General features: G+C 36.3%; 1 protein-coding gene across 1 annotated transcript; it reads left to right on the top strand.

Moving 5' to 3' along the window:
- The first annotated feature begins 448 nt into the window (after positions 1-448).
- Positions 449-21,013, top strand: LOC131166025 (uncharacterized). Its single transcript, XM_058124246.1, has 6 exons — positions 449-761; positions 1,548-1,587; positions 1,727-1,807; positions 19,170-19,335; positions 19,564-19,837; positions 20,382-21,013. The coding sequence occupies exons 1-6, from the start codon at positions 702-704 to the stop codon at positions 20,571-20,573; spliced, it is 813 nt and encodes a 270-aa protein (XP_057980229.1). The 5' UTR covers positions 449-701; the 3' UTR covers positions 20,574-21,013.
- Positions 21,014-23,294: the final 2,281 nt, after the last annotated feature.

The following is a 23,294-nucleotide window of genomic DNA, read 5'->3' on the forward strand; positions in this document are numbered from 1 at the left end:
TTAAACGAAAAATATACATAAATTTTAAAAAATTATAATAATGTCAATTATAAAATACTTTTACTATTTTTCAATTGTAATGCCCAATAATTTTTTTATTTTAGAGTAAAATTTGAAAGTAGAACAATTAAGTAACATAATTATAATAAATTTTATTTTTATTATAGTAATTTTTTAATATATATTATCTATACTTTTATTATTTTAATTATATTTTTATAATATTATTTGATTTAAAGATGAAAATGAATATTTTTTAATTAAAATTTTAATTTATATTAATTTTATAAATATTAATCAAATAAATTATTAATTTGTTAATTTTAATTTCTATTTTTAATTTTTAATTTTTATTTCTGATTTTTCATTTCTCCATCATACCAAACAATCTCTTATTTGCACACGCCGCGCGGGTGTTTTAGCTACACGCTCTATAAGGCACGTGGCCATCTCACTCCTCATTTGATCCAGTTTACACTTCCAGCAGGTCAGTCTCTGGTCCTCCCTTCCTCGCGTTTTTCTTCCAGGCTGCGAAAAGCCAGGCTTAGGGCTCGTTTGGTTGAAGAGCGAGCGGAATCTCCTTCAATTCAAGACCTCAAATCAAATCTCGAACTTCGATCGATTCGATTCGGAGAGAAAAATGTTGGTCTGAAGGAAGACCAGCGTTTAATGCTTCTGGCTCTTTATCTCTCCTTCTCTCTATGGCCGAATCTTCGTCTTACACCAGTCTCCCCACTAGCCACTTGCTTGGCTCAGTCCCTGTACATGCTAATTTTTCCCTATTTATTATATTTCTGAGATTTGATTTTTCATTTTTCGTGTTTAAGAATCTGTCTGACCGTTGTTGTGCTCATTGATGACTAGTTATTGTCTCTTTTTTGTGTAATGCGTCGGTAAAATAGAGTAATTTTGAATTTTGGTGTCTCCATTGAACGGATCCTAGTGTAAATATTTGGCTTTGCTGATGAAAGGTTTCAGTTTTTCTGGGTATTAAAATTTCATATGAAATTTTATTTTCCTTAGGTTTCTCTGCGACGGAGTCATGCCTTAGGTTTTACTTTAATTTGGAAAGTTAGAATCTTCTGATCGTATGGGTTGGAATCATTGGATGCTCGTTAGTCTGTATCTTAGTTGCAGAACTAAGTATGGCTGGAAAATTTGTTTTGTGCATATGGGTCGAGGCTTATATGGATTTGGGACAATCTGTTCTTTCTTTTTACTATATTGTCATTTTATTATGAATTAGAAAGCGTGGAATTTATTAAGATGAGCGGTTTAAGGCATTTCTTACTATTATTTATTTTTTCTGAAGGCTTAAATGAATGTCTAACAATTTACATAGTAAGGGCAACTCCCTTCCTCCCCCCCCCCCCCACCGCACTTCTTCTCTCAAGCATATGCATGCTTCCTAGGCATAAATATGCGACTTTGTATTCTTATAATTTGATTTATTTATAACTTATACATGCTCATTAAATTTATTAGGTTTTCTCTTTGAGTTATGCTTTTTTAAAATGTTAATTTTATTAATCTCTATTTTTTCACAGGCTGCTGTTAGTGAAGAAAAAAAGACGACTACCTATGAGGGTATGGGACTTTGATTACAAATTTAGAGTTAATTTTTGTTAAATGCTTATGCATATCAAACATTTCCTCGCATGCACTCAATATTCTTCGTTGTAGATGTAGTAAATATTTATGCACTTGTGCTGGTATTCATGTGCAGTCCCTGAAGCAAATTTGCAAATATTTCCTCCAAATGATGGAAACAGAGGACGTGGATATCAAACTCTTGAAAGTCCAAGCGGTATGCTAGTTGTATTTAAATCAAGAATTTACGTTTGGTTCACAAAATGTCTATTCTTATGAATAGAATGATTATAATTTTATAATTTGATAACTTAAATGAAGATGTGTTATCATCATAAAACAAACAACACTTTCTTTTTTCAATTGATAACAAATAGTAGACAAGTAATGATTATTTCCAAATTTCACCTTGGAATGCTATTTAACTCCAACTGTGATGCAGTCAATGTCCTAAAAATCCTTTCACATAGAGTCAGTCCCAAGCATGGGTAAAAGAGGAGGGTTTCGTTAGGTAGCTGACAGCTTGCTTAATTCTTGTTAAATCTTTATGAATTGAATTCTTACTGATTATTTACTGGTCTATTGCTTACAAATGATGTGTTGCAATTATACCTAGTGGCGGATACAAAAATCATAGTTTTTTTTTTGGGGAGGGGGCGAGGGAGGGGGACTTCAAGCATAAAACATAATTGAGATTTTTTAAATGTGTGTAATAATTATGACTTCCTTTAATTTTTTAAGCAAATCATCTACTCACCCTATTAAAATGCAATAATTAAAAAAAAGTTCCAGTAATTAGAATTACAAGTAAATATATATCAACAACATTCAAAAAGGGTAAAAAAAAAAATATCATTATGAGCATGGCGTGCACACCAAAAAAAAAAAAAAGGGACCATCCTAAAAGTTAAACTTTAATCGAATAATCTAAGTTTTTTAGTCAAATCCTCAAGATAAAATTAACATATTTTCATGATGTATATTTTTATCTCTTTTCATTCTTTAAGATTTTAAGAATTATCAAATCATTATATCTATGTGTACCTATTCTATATGATGGTATTAGTGTTTCTTAACTTTTAGCATTTCTGATTTATATTTTTATACCATTGGACATGAAGTTTTACTTTGTTTATTTGATTTTAGCTTGATTTTAATACTTTTAATATCTTCTTACTATAACTCATTCGCCCCCCACCCCCCCTATCCAGTAAAAATTTTAAACTACAATACATCAACAACAACAAACCAAGCCTTAAGCTCTAGGTAGGCCGGTTATAAAAATCTTTTCCCACCAACTTACACAAGAATTTTAAAATTTGATAATAAAAAATAAATGTAGTTATCAATTTTTAAACTTTGACATCATAAGAAATTTAAGTGCATTCCATTTTCTCTTTCAAATAAAAAGAAAAATACATATTTTTGGTATGAATAATATATTTGTGTGTGTGTGTGTATATAGTTTGCGGGTGACTAATTTAGTGAACATTGTTTTTTGCAATATATTTGTGTGTGTGTGTGTATATAGTTTGCGGGTGACTAATTTAGTGAACATTGTTTTTTGCAATGGTAGTGGATTTCTTGGTGGAGAACATGTCATTCTAATTGTTCTTCCAAGCGCAAGGGAAATTGGAAGGGCAAGGGGCAAACATGCATGTGGTAAGCTCAAAGGGCGACGAGGATAAAAAATTGTGGGGAGCTTGGGGGAGGGTACCCCCCTTCAGCCCTCTCTTGCATCTGCCACTGCTTATACCACTTGGGTGTAGCAAAAAATGGGCGATGGTGCGCTAAGTTATCGCCTTGGAGTGACGCGTCCTTTGGTCCCTAATTATGGTATCAAATATGTGAAGGTTCTCGCAATATTCTAGACGTGAGTGGAAAGTAGTTTAGGAGATTGGGGTTAGATTAGCAACCAACTTGGAATGAAAGACACTTAAGGTAAATGGGAGATGGTGGACACGATTATTAGAAGAAAAATTAATATAATGTACATTCAAGAAACTAAGTAGATGGGGGGAGTTAGAGATATTGAAAAATCAAGATTCGAACTTTGGTACATTGGAAAAGAAAAACATGAGAATAGGGTAGAAATTATTTTAGATAATGAGCAATGACTTAAAAGATAGTATTAGAGATGTTAGAAGAGTAGGGGCTATAATCATAAAAATCGAGATGGTCTTAGGTCAAGAGATAATAAATGTCATTAGTGCTCTTGCTCTTCAAATTGGCTTAGCAGAAAACTTTAAAAGACAAAATTTGGAAGATATGAATTGTATTATACAAGGGATAACAAGGACTAGAAAATATTCATAGGAGTTTATTTGAATGGACACATTAGAAAGGATGATAAAGGTTACGAGGATACATGGAGGACATAGATATGAAGTTAAAAATGAGTTTGGGGATGATCTTAGACTTTTTCATGTCATATTATTTTATTATAATGATTACTTGCTTTAAAATAGAAGAAAACACTTGAGAACTTTTAGGAGTAGACAAAATAAAAGTCAAATATGGCAAGCTCAAGTAGGACCTTATCAACACTTTCGAGGAATTATTTAGATTGGTAGCTTTGTGAGCAACATCAATGCCACTTTCCTTACCCTGATCTCGAAGAAGCCCAGGGCAACGAACAGTAAGGGATTTTCGTCCAATTAGCTTGGTGGGAAGTATTTATAAGATCCTTGCCAAAGTCCTTGTTATGAGGATCAAAAGAGCTGCTCCAGAAGTCATTGGGCAACATCAACACACCTTTGTGGCTGAATGATAGATCATGGATGCAGCCCTCATAGCTAACGAGGTGGTGGATTCTTATTAGGAAAATAAAAATGTGATGGTGTGCAAGCTTAACATGGAGAAAGCCTTCGATCATTTTATCTGGATCTTTCTTCTCTATACTCTTGGGAAAATGGGCTTTAGGGAGCAATGGTGTAGTTTGATTGCTCACTGCATCAACACATCAAGTTTCTCAATGTTAATCAATGGGTGCCCTACTATTTTATTTCACTTCTCTAGAGAACTGAGACAAGGGGGCCCTTTATACCTCTTTTTGTTCATTGTGGTGATGGAGGTGTTTAGCCTCATGTTGAAAAGAGTTATTGGAGAATGGCTAATCAAAGGCGTTAGATTTGGCAGGTGCAAAGGGTCCATGGAGGTCACACATCTCCTGTTCGCAGATGGCACCATCATTTTTTGTGAGGATGACCCTCTTCACAATCTGAACCTAAGATGTCTCTTGGCAGGGTTTGAAAGTTAACATTGGAAAAAGTAAAGTCACTCTAATTGGAGAAACTATAGACGAGCCTCTCCTTGCTGGCCTTATGGGCTTCAAGATGGGAACTTTCCTGATTAACTACCTTGGGCTATATCTGGCCCCAAATTCAAAGATAAAGGAGTGCGGGACCCCATCATTGAAAAATTTGAAAAAATGTTGATTGGATGGAAAAGGAATTTTTTTCTCAAAAAGTGGCAAACTCACTATCATTAAAAGCCCCTTGACAAATCTTCCCATTTACTTCATGTCTCTCATTCCCCTTCTAGCTTCAGTTGCCATGAAGGAATTCAAAGAGGTTTCTATGGGGGAGCTCCGAGGCAGATTCAAATTTCACCTTGTCAAATGGGGCATGGTGAAGCAGCCTTTTCATTTAGGAGGCTTGGGTTTGAAGTCTCTCCACATTTTCAATAAAGCCCTTTTAGGGAAATGGTTGTGGAGGTTCATCATTTCCTTTCTTGTTTTAGATTTTAGGTTGGGAATGGGGAAAATATATATTTTTGGCATGATGCTTGGTGCGATCAGAAAACCCTTATTTTATTATTTCTTGCCATTTACAACTTGGCTTGCGACAAAGATGCCTACACTAGTTAGCTCCTCCCAACCTCATATTAGGGGCTCTTTTGGAACATCTACTTCCTTAGAAATGTGGAAGATTGGGAACTCAACTAGCTCACAAACTTCTATAGCTTTCTCTACAACTTCCAACACCATAATAGTACTTGTAGTGCCCCGAACTAGGTGGGGCACGGAGTGCTACATTCTCGTCCATAAATAATCCATATATATATATATATATATATATACTATAATTACAGAGACTCGAACCCAAAAGGGAGGTCTCTGGTATCCCTATCCATAACTCAATTTAAAACATGCAGCGGAAGATAATTAAACTTCAATACTTTACTTGAGTTCTAAAAACCACCATAGTTACACATGTACCTCCAAATCTTAATATTACATCCCAAAATAGACAAAAACATGACAAACCCAGCGTCTCACAAGCACTTACAATAGCTATAAAATCTAATCCCAGCCCTGTAGCTTGCTAGGCTCGATTCCTTGTAGGTTCTGAAATATGAGATGGATATTGGGGTGAGACACTTCTCAGTAAGACGAAATAGATTATTATTAGTGTGTGGCTAACATGAGTTTTAGTGTAAACAAAATACATATTTTGTTTAACTGTAAGTGAAATGGCATTTGAAAACTGTACTCACACCTATATCGTTGAAAATACATAATTTCCTTCAGAACATAGTTTCGGCTCAATATAGCCCATTTTACATAAATCAATGAAATGTGCATAAAAGAACTCCTAACCCTGGACTAACAACATGTTTAACCCCCGTAACGGGTTGTGCGGTCCGAAAACCGGACTTAGCCTTAGCTGACCTACCACCAAGATAAGTCAACATAACTGTCTGTAAGTACGATTGCCTTACTGCATCCTGGTCCGGACCCAAGAGGGTACCCTACCTTTCGCGGGCCAAATTGACTTTCAATTTACCAACACTTCCACTACAGTGTGGCTGTACTGATTCCCATCTGTAGTTACGGTACCGTGCTTTCATCATATCTAGTCCCCCAGGGTATATAAACCATATATAGTAATTTACATAAATAAAAACAGTAGCATGATCTCATTTTCACAAATCGGTATAAAACCGTCATATCCACAAATCGGTATCAAACCGTCATTTCATAAATCGGTATAAAATCGTCATTTCATAAATTGGTATCAGACCGTCTTTTCATAACTCTGTATCAAAGCGTCATTTTCACAATTTCACAATGTTCTCAACATTTCCAGAGATTAGTATAAAATCACAACTTTCACTGTATAATACCATGAAAATCCAATAGGTTTAATTATGCAATAATAGTAAATAATTCTCATGCCACACGATTTGAATGTTAAATCATAATATAATAAATTACAACAACAACAACAACAAAACCAAGCTTTAGTCCCACTAAGTGGGGTCGGCTATATGAATCATTTTCTGCCAATTTATGCAATCATGGACCATTTCTTTTGATACATTCAAGGATATTAAATCCTTACTCATTATCTCCTCCCAAGTTATTTTAGGTCTACCCCTACCCCTTCTACTGCCCCCCAAAGTAATTAAGTCACTCTTCCTCACAGGTGCACTATGAGGCCTACGTTGCAAGTGTCCATACCATTTGAGTCGCCCCTCCCTTATCTTATCTTCTATAGGAGCTACACCTAACTTACCACGAATATGTTCATTCCTTAATTTATCTTTCAATGTTATACCACTCATCCATCTAAGCATTCTCATCTCGGCAACTTTTACTTTTTGGATATTATGTTTCTTCGTCACCCAACATTCTGATCCTTATAGCATAGCTGGTCTTATAGCTGTCTTCCTTTCAATGCTAAGGGTATTCTATGATCACATAGCACACTTGAAGCACTTCTCCATTTTACCCAACCTGCTTTAACTCTAAGCATTACATCATCTTCAATTTCTCCTTCAGCTTGCATAATAGATTCGAGGTATCGAAATCTACAACTGGTATTTATTTCTTCATCATCAAGTTTAACTTTGTCTCCAATATTCCTCCTATCATTACTAAAATTACATTTCATATATTCTATTTTATTTCTACTTATCCTAAAGCCTCTAGATTCCAAAGCTTCTCTCCATAATTCTAACTCAGCCTCTACTCCGTCCCTAGTTTAATCAATTAATACAATATCATCTGCAAACAACATACACCATAGAATCTCCTTTTGAATACTCTTAGTCAATTGGTCCATCACTAAAGCAAAAAGATAAGGACTCAAAGCAGATCCTTGATATATACCTATGGTAATTGGAAATTCTCTAGTTTCTTCATCTATAGTTCTTACACTAGTCATTACTCTATTGTACATATCCTTAATGACATCGGTATACCTACAACATACACCCTTTTTTTTCTAAAACCCACCATAGAACTTCCCTAGGTATCCTATCATATGCTTTCTCAAGGTCAATAAATATCATATGCTCATAATATAATAAACTATCTGGGAAAAATATATTTTGCTAAAACCGAAGGTATGATCATCTCCATAATTTAATTCAACTCAAAATATATATATTACCGAAAAAAGGAGATGATCACCCCACTCACTTTAGTTTTTCCCAAATACGTATAATATACGAAACCATCATTTGCATACGCCCGATTCATTCAGAAAATCATATACAGTATTCCTGTATCCATGTACTTCAGTTTAATCGGTTTACATTTCAAAATAACTGACATAATTTAATCCTCTTACCTGTCCCTGAAAATCTGCCTACATCGTTCGGAGGAAAACCCTAGCTTCTTAACCTGGTCGAGGAGCGAGGACCGACAAGCTGAGAGGAGGGAGAGAGGACTGGAGAGCACGTGCGGAGAGATTCTGGGCTAGAGAGAGAGTGAGAGGCTCGGTTTAGGGAAAGGGTGAGAGAGAGAGTGAGAACCCTAGGAGAGAGAGAGTTAAAATGAAAAATAAATTATAAGATTCTAACAGGTAGACCCTTGGCTCGCAGGAAACCGTCAACGGTTTTCCTGAGATTGCCGAAACCGTTGACGGTTTTTCTGAGATTCCTCAAACCGTCAACGATTTGGTCTTTGTACCAAACCGTTTCTTTTCTTTTTCTTGGTTAAGGTTCCTACATCCTTCCCTCATAAGAATTTCGTCCTCGAAATTGCTAACACACACTAATCTCAACATCCTCTGAAAATTACTGAAATGTTTACCCGATTCTAGAAAAATTTGGAAGCTACCCACGATGGTTTCATCCCAAATTTATTAATTACCCTCACTTATGGCAGAGGAATACTGTGGTTACATAAAAGTTTCTGGGAGATTACAAGCTGTAGGTAAAACTTTCCCAGAAACCACTCTTAACCTAAATTTAGAAACAGACAGTTTAAACTAAACAAACCTAATTTAAACAAATTTATATTCAAAACCAAACACTTACTTGAACAGTGACACTTACTTGCCTAGCGTTTGGCCTCACTGAGTACCTCTGGCGTATTTCCTCTTCTACTTCCCATGAAGCTTCTTTAATTGCATGATTACGTCAGAGTACTTTTACCAAACGAAATCTTCTTGGTATGTAGTTCTTGCTTCGTACGGTCTAGAATCTGAATTGACACTTCATCATATGATAAGGTATCTTTGACTTCCAATGACTCATAACTTATCACATGCGAAGAATTTGGAATGTACTTTTTCAACATGGACATGTGAAACATGTCATGGATTCTAGACAATGCCGGGGGTAACGCTATCCTATAAGCAACTGGATTAATCTTCTCCAGTATCTCGAATGCCTCAATATACCTAGGGCTTAGCTTATTATTCTTTCCAAATTTCGTAACTCCCTTCATTGGAGCAATCTTCAGAAATATCTTATCCCTTACATCAAACTCTAGCTCTTGTCGGCGAGTATCAACATAACTTTTCTGTTGACTCTGAGTTGTTTAATCCTATCTCGGATGCACTGTATATAGAGAGCGACGGGCTTCTTCTAGAATTGTTCTTTTAATCTCTCCATCATTGGGTACACATAATCTAGTGTGAAGCCTCAACATCCCATCATCTGAAATGTTGAAGTCTGCCCTCAGTCCACTCTGTACTTTACCCCTAATCTTTACCAACCCTGTATCTTTCATCTGTGCGGCCTTAATCCTCTCCTGCAAGGTCGGTTGGACTACTAGATTGACAATGAAAGCCCGACGATTTCCCTCCACTATTTCCACACCAAATCTTTTTAGATCCATCCTGATTTGGTGTTGAGTTACCGCTGCTGAGAGTGATGCATTCCCTGACTCTCGACTTAACGCATCAGTTAGAACTCACATTTCTTGAACTTGACATAAAACTTCCTTTCTCTTAGCACCTGGAGTACCAACCTCAAATGAGTCTCATGCTTCTTGGGACTCCTCGAATAAATCAAAATATGATCAATAAACACCACCACAATTAGGGGTGACAAAACGGGTCGTGACCTATCGGGTCACCCGGACCCACCCGCTTAAAACGGGTTCGAGCTTAGGGAAGTCAACTTGTTTAATAAACGGGCGGGTCACGGATTGACCCATTTATAAACGGGTTAATTGGGTTTGGGGCAGGTGACTCGTTTATTGGACCCTTTATATACTATGTTACACAGTTGTGACCTATCGGGTCACCCGGACCCACCCGCTCAAAACGGGTTCGAGCTTAGGGAAGTCAACTTGTTTAATAAACGGGCGGGTCAAGGATTGACCCGTTTATAAACGGGTTAATTGGGTTTGGGGCAGGTGACTCGTTTATTGGACCCTTTATATACTATGTTACACAGCCGTCCACCCCTCCCACCTTACACATAATGACATAAAACCCTATCCCCACGGTTGGGATAGACACTGGGTATATGGATCAGCTGAGAGTTTTTGTTCAGGGTCAACGTTGGGCATGTGAGTCGAGGTCCTTAGGCTTTATTCAGCTAGACACTGGATATATGGATCAGGTGAGAGGTTTTGTTAGGGTTAGGGGTGTTCTGCACTTCTGCTCTCTTCACAAATGGGTGTTTCTTCTTCTTATATGGCAATTGAGTGTGGGGGCAGTCGTAAGCTCTGCAAGTTTGGGGTTCGTGCGGGGGGCAAATCAATTGTCCTTTTGCTGTCTAATTTAGTCATCCTTCCAGATGGAAATTTGTGGTGAAGGATTGGCGTATGTAAGGGGGATTGAACTCTGGTGGGTTGTATTTTGAGACTGGCTTCCTTCTTCCACAAGTCTTTTGCTAGGCGTTGAGGTATGTTGGTTTCTTTTGATTTTTCTTCCCTTTCCCATTTGATTGTCTGTGTTTCATTTGGGTTTGTGACAACCTCAATTACTTCAATCTGTAGGTTATCTTTTTCAGTTTGTTCGTTTTGCATTTTTTAGCATCATCCGCTTGTGTTCTCCGACGCTTCGTCTTCGACATTGATGCAAAATTGCAGAAGTTGTCTTCTTTAGTTCTTCTTATTCTTCTTCTTCTTCTTTTAGCCATCTGGGTAACAGGAGGAGTGGTTTTTTTTTTAAAGTCATTTTGTATGAGATTTTAAACTTTTTTTAAATAAAGTATATTTTTTTAACGGGTGACCCGTGACCCGCCCATTTATTAAACTAGCGGGTTAGGGTTGGCATGTGTGACCCATTTAATATTGACCCGTTTATGACCCGGCCTGTTGGCGACCCACCCTGACCCGGCCCGCCCGCTCGTTTTGCCACTCCTAACCACAAACTGATCCAGATATTTATTGGAGATCTTGTTCATCAGGTCCATAAATGCAGTAGGAGCATTAGTCAGCCCGAATGACATAACCAAGAACTCATAGTGGCCATACCTGGTTCGGAAAGCAGTCTTTGGAACATCTTCCTACTTGACTTTCACCTGATGATACCCGGATCGGAGATCGATTTTAGAGAAGATTTGTGTTCCCTGAAGTTGGTCAAACAGATCATCAATACGGGGTAGCGGGTACTTGTTCTTAGTCGTAACCTTATTTATTTCCTGGTAATCGATACACATCCTCATCGACTCGTCTTTTTTTTTTAACAAACAACACTGGTGCTCCCTAGGGTGACACACTAGGTCTGATGAATCTTTTGTCTAGTAATTCCTGCAACTGTTTCGTCAATTCTTTCAATTCTGCTGTAGCCATTCTGTATGGAACCTTAGAGATTAGTGCCTTACTTGGAAGTAGGTCAATAGTGAATTCAACTTCACGATCGGGAGGCAAACCAGGTAAGTCCTTCGAAAATACATCCTAGAATTCCCTCACTACTGGGATATCCTCCTGCTTTAGTTCTTCCTTCGGTGTTTCTTTCACCCATGCTAGGTACCTCTGGTATCCGTACAGGAGTAGCCTTTTTGCCTGAATAGTCGACATAATTTGTGGTGAGGAGTGAACGCACGAGCTGACAAACTTGTACTCCTGCTCCCCAGGAGATCTGAACACTACCTCTTTCCTATGACAGTCTATACCATACTTGAAGGCTAGCAAGTCCATCCCTAGATTGACATCAAATCCATGCATGTCAAACACCACTAATTAGCAGGTAGCATTCATCCCTGAATACCCACTGGATAATCTCTAAGCACTTTTCTACATATCACTGCGGTTCTCGTTGGTGTGACCACAGATAATTCATCGTCTAATAGCTGAGTTTCTACCCCACACAATTTGATATACCTCAATGATATGAAAGAATGCGTTGCTCCTGAATCAAATAATGCATCAACTTTATTTGCCAATAAAAAGATATTACTTGTCACCACGTCACCAGCATTTTCTGCATCTCTCGGAGTAAGAGAATAAACCTGCGCTTGGGCAGTGTTTCTCTGGTAGCTGCCTCGGGGTGCCTGATTGTTTTCCTGGTATTGATTAGGAGTGGGTGCATTATTCGGCGGCCTGCAACAGTCTCGAGCAATGTGGTGGGGCCTACCGCACTGATAACAGATAATATGTCCAACCCGGCACTCCTATGCCTCTTATAACATCTAGAGCAAAGAGGGCGTGGCGACTCACCTTGATAGGCTTGATTCCCCACTACTCACCTCTCGTCCACGTTATCTCTATTTCCTTTCCATGCATCCTGACTTGTACTAGCCTGAAAATGAAGAGGCATGGGCCTCTTCCTCTGATTCTGTAACCTTGCACTTCTTTGTAGACTCGTTTCCAACACCGTTGCCTTATCCACCAGCTCCGAGAAGTTCTGAACTTGAAATGTCACCACCTGCTCGTAGATCCCCAGACTCGGGCCTTTTTCAAATCTTTGCGCCTTCTTTAATTCATTTGGAACCACATACAGAGCGAATTGGGACAACTCTATGAACTTGGCCGCATACTGTTGAACGGTTAAGCTCCCCTAGGTTAAGTTCATAAACTCCTCCGCCTTGGCATCCTTGGTAGGGGTGAGCATAATTCGGTGAAAACTGAATTAACCGACCGAAATTGGTCGGTTCGGTTCGAGTAAAAAAACTTGGTTCGGTCGGTTCGGTTGGGATTTTACAAAAATTCGGTTAATCGGTTTCGGTTTGGTTAACAACAAAAAATAATTCGGTTAACCAATTAACCGAATTATTAATTAATTAAATTTTAAGTATAAATTATGAATATAATTGTTTTTTTATTATGAACATGGATATACCTTGTGGAAATTAATGTTGTCGTCGAAGGGGATGACGATGCTGACAATAAATATTTTCAGCGAAAATTTTTTCATCTTTTTTATTTTCAACGTTTCAATAATGACAAAAACATCGCCTTCTTTTTTATTTCCACTTGATTTGCGAAGACCTAGAATAAATAAATAAATAAAAGTTATTGCACCTAAAAATAAATAAGCCTATGTGATAGAGTAAATGCATTGACACAATTATTAAAATAAATTAGTTATGAAATTTTTATTTAATGTATAATTGAATAAATTTGGTTAAAATTGGTTAAAATCGGTTAACCGAATTACCCGGACTGGTAATTCGGTCGGGTTCGGTTCGGTGTGATTCAATAGTTCAGTCAGTTCGGTTAACAGTATTATTTAACTGAATTTTTTGGTTAATTCGGTTAATTACCCGAATTTGGCCGAACCGACCATTTGCTCACCCCTAATCCCTGGTGAAGGCGGGGAAGTATCGATCGAAGAAGAGCTCCTTGAAACCGTTTCAAGACAGAATTGCGGATTCTGGCCTTTGCTCTTCGAGTAGGCTTCACGGAAACCCACCAACGCTTGGCCTCCCCAGTCATTTTAAAAGTGGCGTACAACACCTTTTGTTCATCAATTCAACAAAGGACTGCCAGTATTTCCTCGATCTTTTGAACCCAATTTTCTGCAATGATTGGGTCAGCTCCTCCCGCAAAGGTTGGGGGATTCATGCGGGTAAATTGTTCGATGGTGCAACCTAGGTCAGTGTTGGGACAGTTCTGCCCCCTAGCACTCCGCATGATCTCCGCCATGACCTGTTGGGCTAAACCACGAAGCACTGAAGTAAAATTAATGTCATCCTCGTTGGAAGCTCCTCGCTGCTACTTCCTCTGGCGTTCACGTTGTTATCCTTGGGATCCATCCTGAAGATAGGACAGAAATGAATTAAAATTTCAATATCATAACACGATCGGCACAATCATTAATTAGGAAACCAAATTAACGTCCAAGTTCTTAATTTAAGGTTCATTCTTACTGTTCAGACACAAAACCGTCGACGGTTTTTCTGAGAGTCCTGAAATCGTCGACGAATTTCCTGAGATACAAAGAGCCTGTTTTGAGGAAACCGTTGACGGTTTGTGAATGCCATAGAAAACCGTCAATGGTTTGGACCTAGAAAACTTCACTAATCCCTTTCTTGTATACGTTTAGTCTTTTCAAGGTACCGACCCCTAATCACAACACATAAATTACGACATATCCAACCAGCTTAACGTTCCAGTTCTAATTTTCAAGTTCAAGTCTCACTGCTCATAAACAAAACCGTTGATGGATTTGTCATGGCTTTTCTGAAACAGTCGTTTCAGGAAAATCACAGAAGACTGTCAAGGAATTTCTGTCTCTAGGCTGGGAAACAAAACCCAAAATTCCAATAATGACCTACCAATGTCCTAATCTACCCATTCCTATCCTCATCCTAATTCAAACCTATACTCTGGTAAAAATTATTTGTCAAAATCTACAGGACCTATCAACTTGGGCTCTGATACGACAACTGTGGCGCCCCGAACTAGGTGGGGCCCGGAGTGCTACATTCTCGTCCATAAATAATCCATATATATATATATACTATAATTACAGAGACTCGAACCCGAAAGGGGGGTCTCAGGTATCCCTATCCATAACTCAATTTAAAACATGCAGCGGAGTATATTTAAAAATTCAATCTTAGCACTCCAAATCAGCGAAGACCACTGGTTAATTACGGTCAATAGCTAGCATAGTAGGACTTTCGTTATGACTATAATGTGATCTTTGATTTTTGTCACACCCTTTAGGGTGCTTGATTTTCTCTGTCACGGACTGGCATCCCCTTGATGCATTTTCAATAAATTTTCCTTTATTTGTCGTAAAAAAGTCAAATAGATTTTTTCTTAATAAGGATGGTAGATTGATTATCATGTAAAGATTGTAAAGTTATTCCAGTTAAAAGTTTAACCACACAACATTGATTTTTAGTGCTAGGTATATGTATTAAAAAATGGAAGAGAAAGGGTAGTATAAATTAGCGCTAGAGAACTTGGTGGTGGAACTTTAATGGAGAAAATATGATAAAATTTAAAGGTAAGATTATTAAAAATAGTGATTGGACAATAGGGGATAGTGTAGAACGCAAACACTCTTTGGAGTAGCATAGCTAGTTCTGTAAAAAGATTACAGAAGAGATTTTAAGTGAATCTAGAGGAAGATTCTTGAAAAGTTAATGGTAGGATCAAGATGTCTAAAAAGCCTAATGACAAAAAATTTGGTGTAAAACATGGAAAAAATGTAGAAACATGGGAAATTTTGATAAGTATAAAGAGGTAAGAAAAGATGCAAAAAAGTCTGTTAGTGAAGTTAAGCATAGATCATATAATAATTTGTGTGCTAGATTAGATACAAAAGAAGGGAAAAGAGACATGTTTAAACGTGCTAGAGTTGGAGAAAGAAAGAATAAGGACTTAGGTAATGTAAAAGTATAAAAAAAAATGTGGATGATATTGTCTTGGTCAAGGAAGAAGCCATAAAAGAAAGATGACAAAATTACTTTATTATAAACTATTTAATGAAAACCTTGTAGAAGGCTTAAACTTAGAATTGACACATAAGGAAAAGGTTAAGAATATAATATTTATTTGCTAAATTAGAGTTAGTGAAATTAAGTTTGCATTAAAAAAAAGATTAAAAAGGGAAAAGCCATAGAACTAAATTACATCCAAATTGAAGTTCAAAATGCCTAGGCAATGATGACATTATATGGTTAACTAATTTATTTAACATAATTATAAAAGTTAAGAAAATACCAGATGAATGGAGCAAAAGCACTTTAATGCATATCTACAAAATAAAGGAGATATTCAAAATTGTAATAACTATCATGGAATTAAACTTATGAGTCACAATGTAATAGTGAGAAAGGGTAATTGAATAAAGATTAAGGTTAGAAACAAGGGTCTTAGAAAATCAATTTGGTTTTATGCCTGGGAGATCTGCTCCAGATGCTATGTATATTTTAAGAAGATTAATGGAAATGTTTAGGGGGGGAAAAATGGACTTGCATATTTTTTATTGACTTAGAGAAGCTTATGATAGGGTATCTAGGGAATTTCTATAGTATGTTTTAGAAAAAAATGGAGTTGCAGCAGGTATATTGATGTCATTAAGGATATGTACAATGGAATAATGACTACCGTTAGGACTACTAGAAAGTCTTGGGAATTTTTAAATATCCAATCACAATAGGTGTACATCAAGGATTTGTTTTTAGTCATTATCTTTTTTGACTTGTAATGGATGAACTTATTAGGAGTATTCAAAATGAGGTTCCATGGTGTCTATTGTTATTAGGTGATATTATCTTGATTGAACTAGCAATGGAGTAGAACCTAAGTTAAAGTTAAGGGGAGAAGCTTTAGAGTATAGATATTTTAAGATAAGTAGAGATAAAACTAAATATATGAAATTTAATTTCATAAGTAGGAAGAATATTGGACAAAATATTAAATTTGATGAAGAAAATAATTGTACTAGTAGATTTCGATATTGTGGATCTATTATGCAAGTTGAAGGAGCAATTGAAGAAAATTTAATACATGAGTGAAAATAGGTTGGGTAAAATGGAGAATTGCTTCTAGTGTGTTTTGTGATTGTAGAATACCCTTAGAATTAAAAATAAAGTTTCATAGGATGGCTAGCAGACCAGATATGTTATATTGGTCAGAATGTTGGGCAACTAAGAAACAACAGATCCAAAAAGAATGCTAAGGTGAATGAGTGGTATGACACTAAACAATAAATTAAAGAATGAACATGTTCACAGCAAGTTAGGCATAGAATCATAGATCCTATAGAAGATAGATAAGGGAGAGGTAGCTCAGATGGTTTGGGCATTTGCGATGTAAGCCAAATTGTGAACTAGTGAGTAGGAGTGAGCTAGTTACTATGAGGGGCAATAGAAGGGATAGGGGTAAACCTAAAATAACTTGGAATGAGATAGTAAGGATTTAATAGCCCTGAAATTATTAGAGGAAGTTGCTCATGATTGTGTAAATTGACGGAAAAGGATTTATCTAGCCAACCACACCTAGTGGGACTTGAGGCTTGGTTTTTCGTTGTTATTTGTTATTTACCTTGGAATGTCTATTTCTATCCTATGGCTTGGATGGAATAGCACAAGCTTTTGCATGTGTTTCTTTTCTAAATTATTACATCCCTTTATAATTTGTATTACATTAACAACTTATACAATTCTGTTTCTAGGAATAAACACTCAGAGAACCAAACATAAGCTAATACAATTTGTGATTAAGCTTGATTACCTTGTTAACAAATGCAGTTCCATGGTCATTTGTTACACATGTTTCATGTAAGCAATGGAGCTGGATTGTAGCTTAGATTGCTTTAGCAAATAACTATTACTGATGTGTGATGAAACTGCTACAAAGTCATTGTTCATTTTATAATTGTTTTGAATTTTAAGTGTCAAGGTTTCCCTTGCTGCAATTTTTAAACAAGTAGATAATCCTTTTTTTTTTTTTTTTTTCATTTTCTTACAAGCCTGTCTAGTCTATCTGATTATCATAGTCAAAAGAATGAACCTTTTTATTTTTTTATTTTTTTATGACTGCACATTTTATTACCAAGTTATGTGGACCCTTAATAAAAACTCCTGTACATTATTTTTTAGCACTTTAAATTATTGATTTAATTTATGCATGTGTATTTGTGGTCTTGTAGCTGTTTCACTACTATAATGAAGATTACTTTTAAAAAAGTAGAAACTATAATTATTGATGAGGTGGAAGTTGCTGTGCCATAAGCCTATAAGTGACCTGTAATTACAGCTGTGCATGGATTGAAGAGTCTAAATGAATTCATCATTCTATCTTTGTGAGGCGGTGAGGCGTGAAAATAGAATGTGGGTTTGGGGATAGTCTTACACAATGAGCACAACAAATGAATAGACTAGGCCCCTCTGTTTCTTTCACCCTCAAATTTTCATTTGTTTTCATCCCGTTCCTCTTAGGCTCAATGTCAACTCCCAAACATAAAAAGAGCCTCAAGGTCGAGGTGTATTTTCACTTATTGCAAAAAAGAGCCTTTAGGTATATAATGCTAGCTTGGATTTAGGAGCGTGTCTTTGAGGCGAGTGGTCTGGTCTTGGCTTCCAGTGTTGCATTCATTTGTTGGACTTATTGTGAGTTGCTAATTGAGTTTAAAAACTTGGATTAATTGGGAAGTAAACAAGAAATTTGGCAAATAGTTTTAGGAATGAGTTCATATGGGAGAGTAGGAGGTTAATTCTTCAGCAACAACCTAAACTTGCATTATTCTGTGTTTTTCTACTTGTCATTACCTCCTAATCTCTCAAAACCTTACTCTGGGCGAAATTATGCTTGTTTATTCGTTTGTCAACCACCATGTATTGAGAAAAACATGTAGCTTATGCAATGAAGTCCAGCAAACAGGTGTCTCGAAACCCTTTGTGCAGGGTGAATTGATCATTCTTTTTCTGTATTTCTCAACCATTACGTATCAAAAGAAGAAGGTGGTTATGCTAGAATGTCAAGATAGGTAGGTTTTATCCACCTGGGAGTCTCGATGTCTTAAAAGATTTTTTGGATTGTCATATTGCCAGTAGTGGACCAATACGTCATCTAGTGAATAAACTGTTTGTTTTTTGGGTGGGTTGGGAGGGGGAATGGTTATAAAAGTGATGACTTTATGTTCGTTTGTGTACATTACTACAGACTAATGTCGATAGCAGTTCATTTATCTATGGTATTTTGTTTACAATGTTGTTATTTTTTAAAACCCTTATCGTATCAAGGGTGTCCTTGACTCTTCGGAGCTTTTGCAAATTTTTTATTCTTTTGGAATGTTGTCTTGGTATCACTTGGATAATCATGTCCTTCAATGATTTAGTTTCAAAATTTTGCAGTTATTAACAATATAACTGGACTAAGCTCGATATGATAGTGTGACGCATATTCTGTTACATTCTTATGCAATGACCTCCTAATATATTTGCCTTCTCATTTAACGTCCGCAGTACATATTTTACTATCCATGCAGATGGAGCTGGGCAGCAGTCGACAAACAATTGGAAGGGAGTGTTTAATGTCTCATCATATGCCCAATATTTTAATGTGGACACAGATATTGTATTAAACAGAATCTCAAGTTCCTTCTATCCCTTTGGTGGAGATTTTTTCAATAAGATTGATGCTAACCCGGATCTGTGAGTAGTGAACTCTGTTGTCTGCACCCCCCCCCCCCCCCTACGCCCTATTTTTTTTCTCCTTTTGTGAGTGTGGTTCGTGGGTTCTACAACCCTAAGCCATTCTCTCTTTCTTCTTCTTCATCATCTTCTAAAATTGATAAAACTTTTTTGAAAATTTTTTATTCCTATGACTCATCATTTCTAAACACATGTAGGTGCTGATGTTGAATTGCGTATTTTTTTCAGATATGGGTTAATCTGGATATCCACTACATTGGTATTTGTGATTGCATCCCTTGGAAACTGTGCCACATACCTTACTCACAAACAGAGTGACAGCAGTACCTCTTGGAGCTTTGATGTCAGTTATTTAAGTTTGGCGGCATGGTCTGTCTATGGTTATACAATTGCAGTGCCAGTGGCATTCTATTTCTTGCTTCAGTATTTGGGTTCAAATGCTAGCCTTGTGCGCTTTTGGTGCATGTGGGGATACTCTCTCTCTCTCTTTGTCCTCAGTTCTGTAAGTATCCATCTTGTGGCAATAACTTTGTTTCTGCAATTTAATTTCTCCCATTTGGGAAAAATTAGGTTTAAATAAAAGGCGTCTTGTCTGCCTGGGGCCACAATCTGCAAATTTTTTCAAGTGGGTCCAGATCAGTTTATCCACATGTTCTACACTTAAGTGCTTGGTCAAAGATCAATCTCCATCTGAGGAGATCAAATCAGAATCTAATCGAGGATATGTCCAAATTGATGGCAGATTTTTTCTCATGCCAGCCACTTTTTCTGTTCTGAATCTCGATGTAACCCTCTCTAATACAAGCCTTGCCATCTCTATTCCTGGACATAATAGCCCTCTGTGATTGAACAGTGGGAAACAACCTAAAAATAAACTACTGAAAAAGAGAATGATGAGCATCTTAGGATCTTTCCATTGCCAGCCAGTTTATTTCAAGTACTTTTCATATTTGACGCTGAAAATCTAGAGTGTTCTTAATTTGTAGTATTGATGGTTATATGAACCATATGATTGTTCAACACTAACTTCCCTCAAATATTTTCAGTTTCTTTTGGTTATCCCTGTCGAGTTTCTCCGTTGGGTCATCATCATCCTCACTGGTGTGGCATCGGCTTGCTTTGTTGCCGCCAACCTCAGGTCTTATATTGAGGGGAGTGATCTTACTTTGATTGTGATTGCTTCATTTGTCTTGCAAGTGGGTTTGGCACTATTCATCAAGGTTGAGTTCTTCCCATAAGCCTTAATTCAGAGCGGCTTTTGTTCAAATTTTGAAGTCAATCTGTAATTCGGGTATCTACTTTGTTCTCAGTTGGGAGGAATACCTTCGGGAGCTATTTTTCTGTGTGGCTTGAAATTACTCTGCTGGGTTGTATTGTGATGCAGTGAAAGTTTGGGATGTTGAATTGATGGAGAGGGGATTGGAGTACCTTTATTAGGGTGTATGGTGGGGTGTTTTTTTTTTTTTTTCAATTAATGTTTACTGGTTTTAGTGATCGGCTGTTTGAAGCTTTTTGAGATACCAGTATCCGGTATGGGGAAGACGACCAATTTTTCTGAGACTCGCCCCTGCAATGTTTCTTATTTTGTATTTGGCTTTTGATGTGTACTGTGTAAACTCAAATGAAAAATTACTTGTAGAGTTATGTAGGGTTGGGTAGTGTGTGCCCATGATACTTCTCTCTTTCTCTCCCTCCCTCTCTCTCTCTCTCTCTCTCTCTCTCCCTCTCTCTCTCATGCTCTCTTCTGCTTGCCAAGTTGGCAGATTTGTTACCTATCGGTTTTTTGATGGAAAAATAATGTTTTTGGGGTTTGGAGTATGGGTTTTAGGTTGGATTTGTATATATTTGATAAATTTTAATACAATGACAGGCAGTGGAAATTACCAAAGTGGAGTATGGTAGGGATAGGGAATTTTTGGTAGAGCAGTGAAATGCTTTGAGATCGGAAAGAACACCAATGGCGAAAGCATTTTGCTAGGCCGACACTGACACTGAAAGACGAAAGCTAGGGAGGAAGGGTTTTGGATTTTGAGGTGTGGATTTAGAAAATATTTTATAATTTTATTTAAATTTATGCAAATTCAAATTTAGTATTCAATTTTTTTGCTTCCAACATTTTGAAAGTATTTAAACTGTTTTTAGAGTTTTAGAACCTTTTTAAAGAGTTAAAAATGCTGGAACAGAAGAAAAAAAAAAAAAAAAAATCTTGTACATCAAATGAGGTCTACTTGAAGGAAAATGGAAAACAAGAAAGAAGGGAATTATGACTTTCGAATTTGAATAAGATGTAATATAAAATTTAGAGTTTATGCTTGGTCCACATTTCTCATCTTGTGGTGATTATGTGTTTGTATAAAATTAATGTTACCCACAAAATGATGTAATTGTATCTCGGTGTCAAGATTTATTTTAATTTTTTTTTGGTTTTTTCTTATTTTAAAAATACTTTCAGTCAATTGGGCTCATCTCATATGGCCCCATGCGTGGATAATTTTAAAGAGGGGAGAGTGAATTTTGAATATTAGGGATGATAACCTTTTTAGGGCACTGGGCCAAAGGAAAGCTAAAGACACAGTATGAGCCCCTATGGAAATATAGTTCTGTCTCTATATAGGAGCACAGAAATGCGAATAACAACAACACACGGTTTCAGTCTTTTATAAATGATTGAAGGGGAAAGGGGTATATTGCGAGAATGAAAACAACTTTAGGTACCTCATAGCTATTCTCTCTCTTTAAGTTATTACAGATGGAATTGACATTCATAAAGCGCCTGAGCCTATTTTTAAAATCAAAAGGAGTTCTTCCAATGAGCTGGGTGGATGACAGCTAAAAGAACTCAGACTTGGTAGAGAAAACTTCCATCCCAAGCTCGGACGATTATCCTTCATTACTACTTAAATCTGTCATGTTTAATTTGCATGCTTTAGAACCCTTCAATCTCTTTGTGGGGAGTAGTTTGGCAAAAATTTGTGTCCATCTAAACTTGCTTGGACATAAGAATGAAATAGAATAGGACAGAATGAAATTGAATTTATCATTCCTTTTTTTTTTTTTATATTTTTCTTTTAATTCTATTCCTATTCCAATTCATTTTACTTAACAAGCACAACATGAAATGTTTTCTTTTCAAAACAAGCTCAAGACTCAACACCAATTGCTAAATTCATTGGTATTTTAGATATTGTATACAAGGCACATCACAAGTTCACAACATTCAATAAATTTCATATGCTTGATGGATCATCAAATTAATGGTAGTGATATGCACAACACTAATGCGCAAAAAAAATTTTTGACCGTTGTTCTTTTTTTTTATCATATTAACAGAAAGACCAACTCTTTCACCCACAACAACAAACAACAAAGGTCGCTTCCATGGATTTCTATTAGTACCCTTTTTTAATCTTTTGGGCAAAAGACTCTTACCTTTCCTGAGGTTTGACAAAAATAAAAAATAAAAAATAGAGACCTCCCTTGAAGTTTAAAAAATATCGCAAACCTCCATGAGGTTTTAAAAATGTCATATCTCTCGTAATATTAAAAAAAAAAAAAAAACATAAACCTTTTCCTAAAATTTTATTTTATTTTTGCAAAATATGAGGTCTTTTTTACAAATCTCGGGGGGATTCCTGAGATTTTTGAAACCTTAGGGGAAGTTTTTAGAATTTATGAAATGTTAGCCATCTTTTTTTCAAATCTTAAGAGAAATTAGTATCTTTTACCCTATTTTTTTTTTGTATTGTAAAGACAATTTCAACCTTACTTTTGGGCACGACAATTTGTAATGGCACAACCATTTAATATAAGTTATCTCTTTATAAAATAAAAATAAAAATTGCTAACGTTTTGTAATTTTTTAAAAAACTAAAATAAAAAATAAAAACTATTTTCTACCATCAAAGGAGTCCTATACATTTGCTTTTTAAAATGTTTTGTTAATTGAAATTCCATACTAA

The sequence above is a fragment of the Malania oleifera genome, chromosome 10, assembly GCF_029873635.1.
Source record: "Malania oleifera isolate guangnan ecotype guangnan chromosome 10, ASM2987363v1, whole genome shotgun sequence".
Lineage (NCBI taxonomy): Eukaryota > Viridiplantae > Streptophyta > Magnoliopsida > Santalales > Ximeniaceae > Malania > Malania oleifera.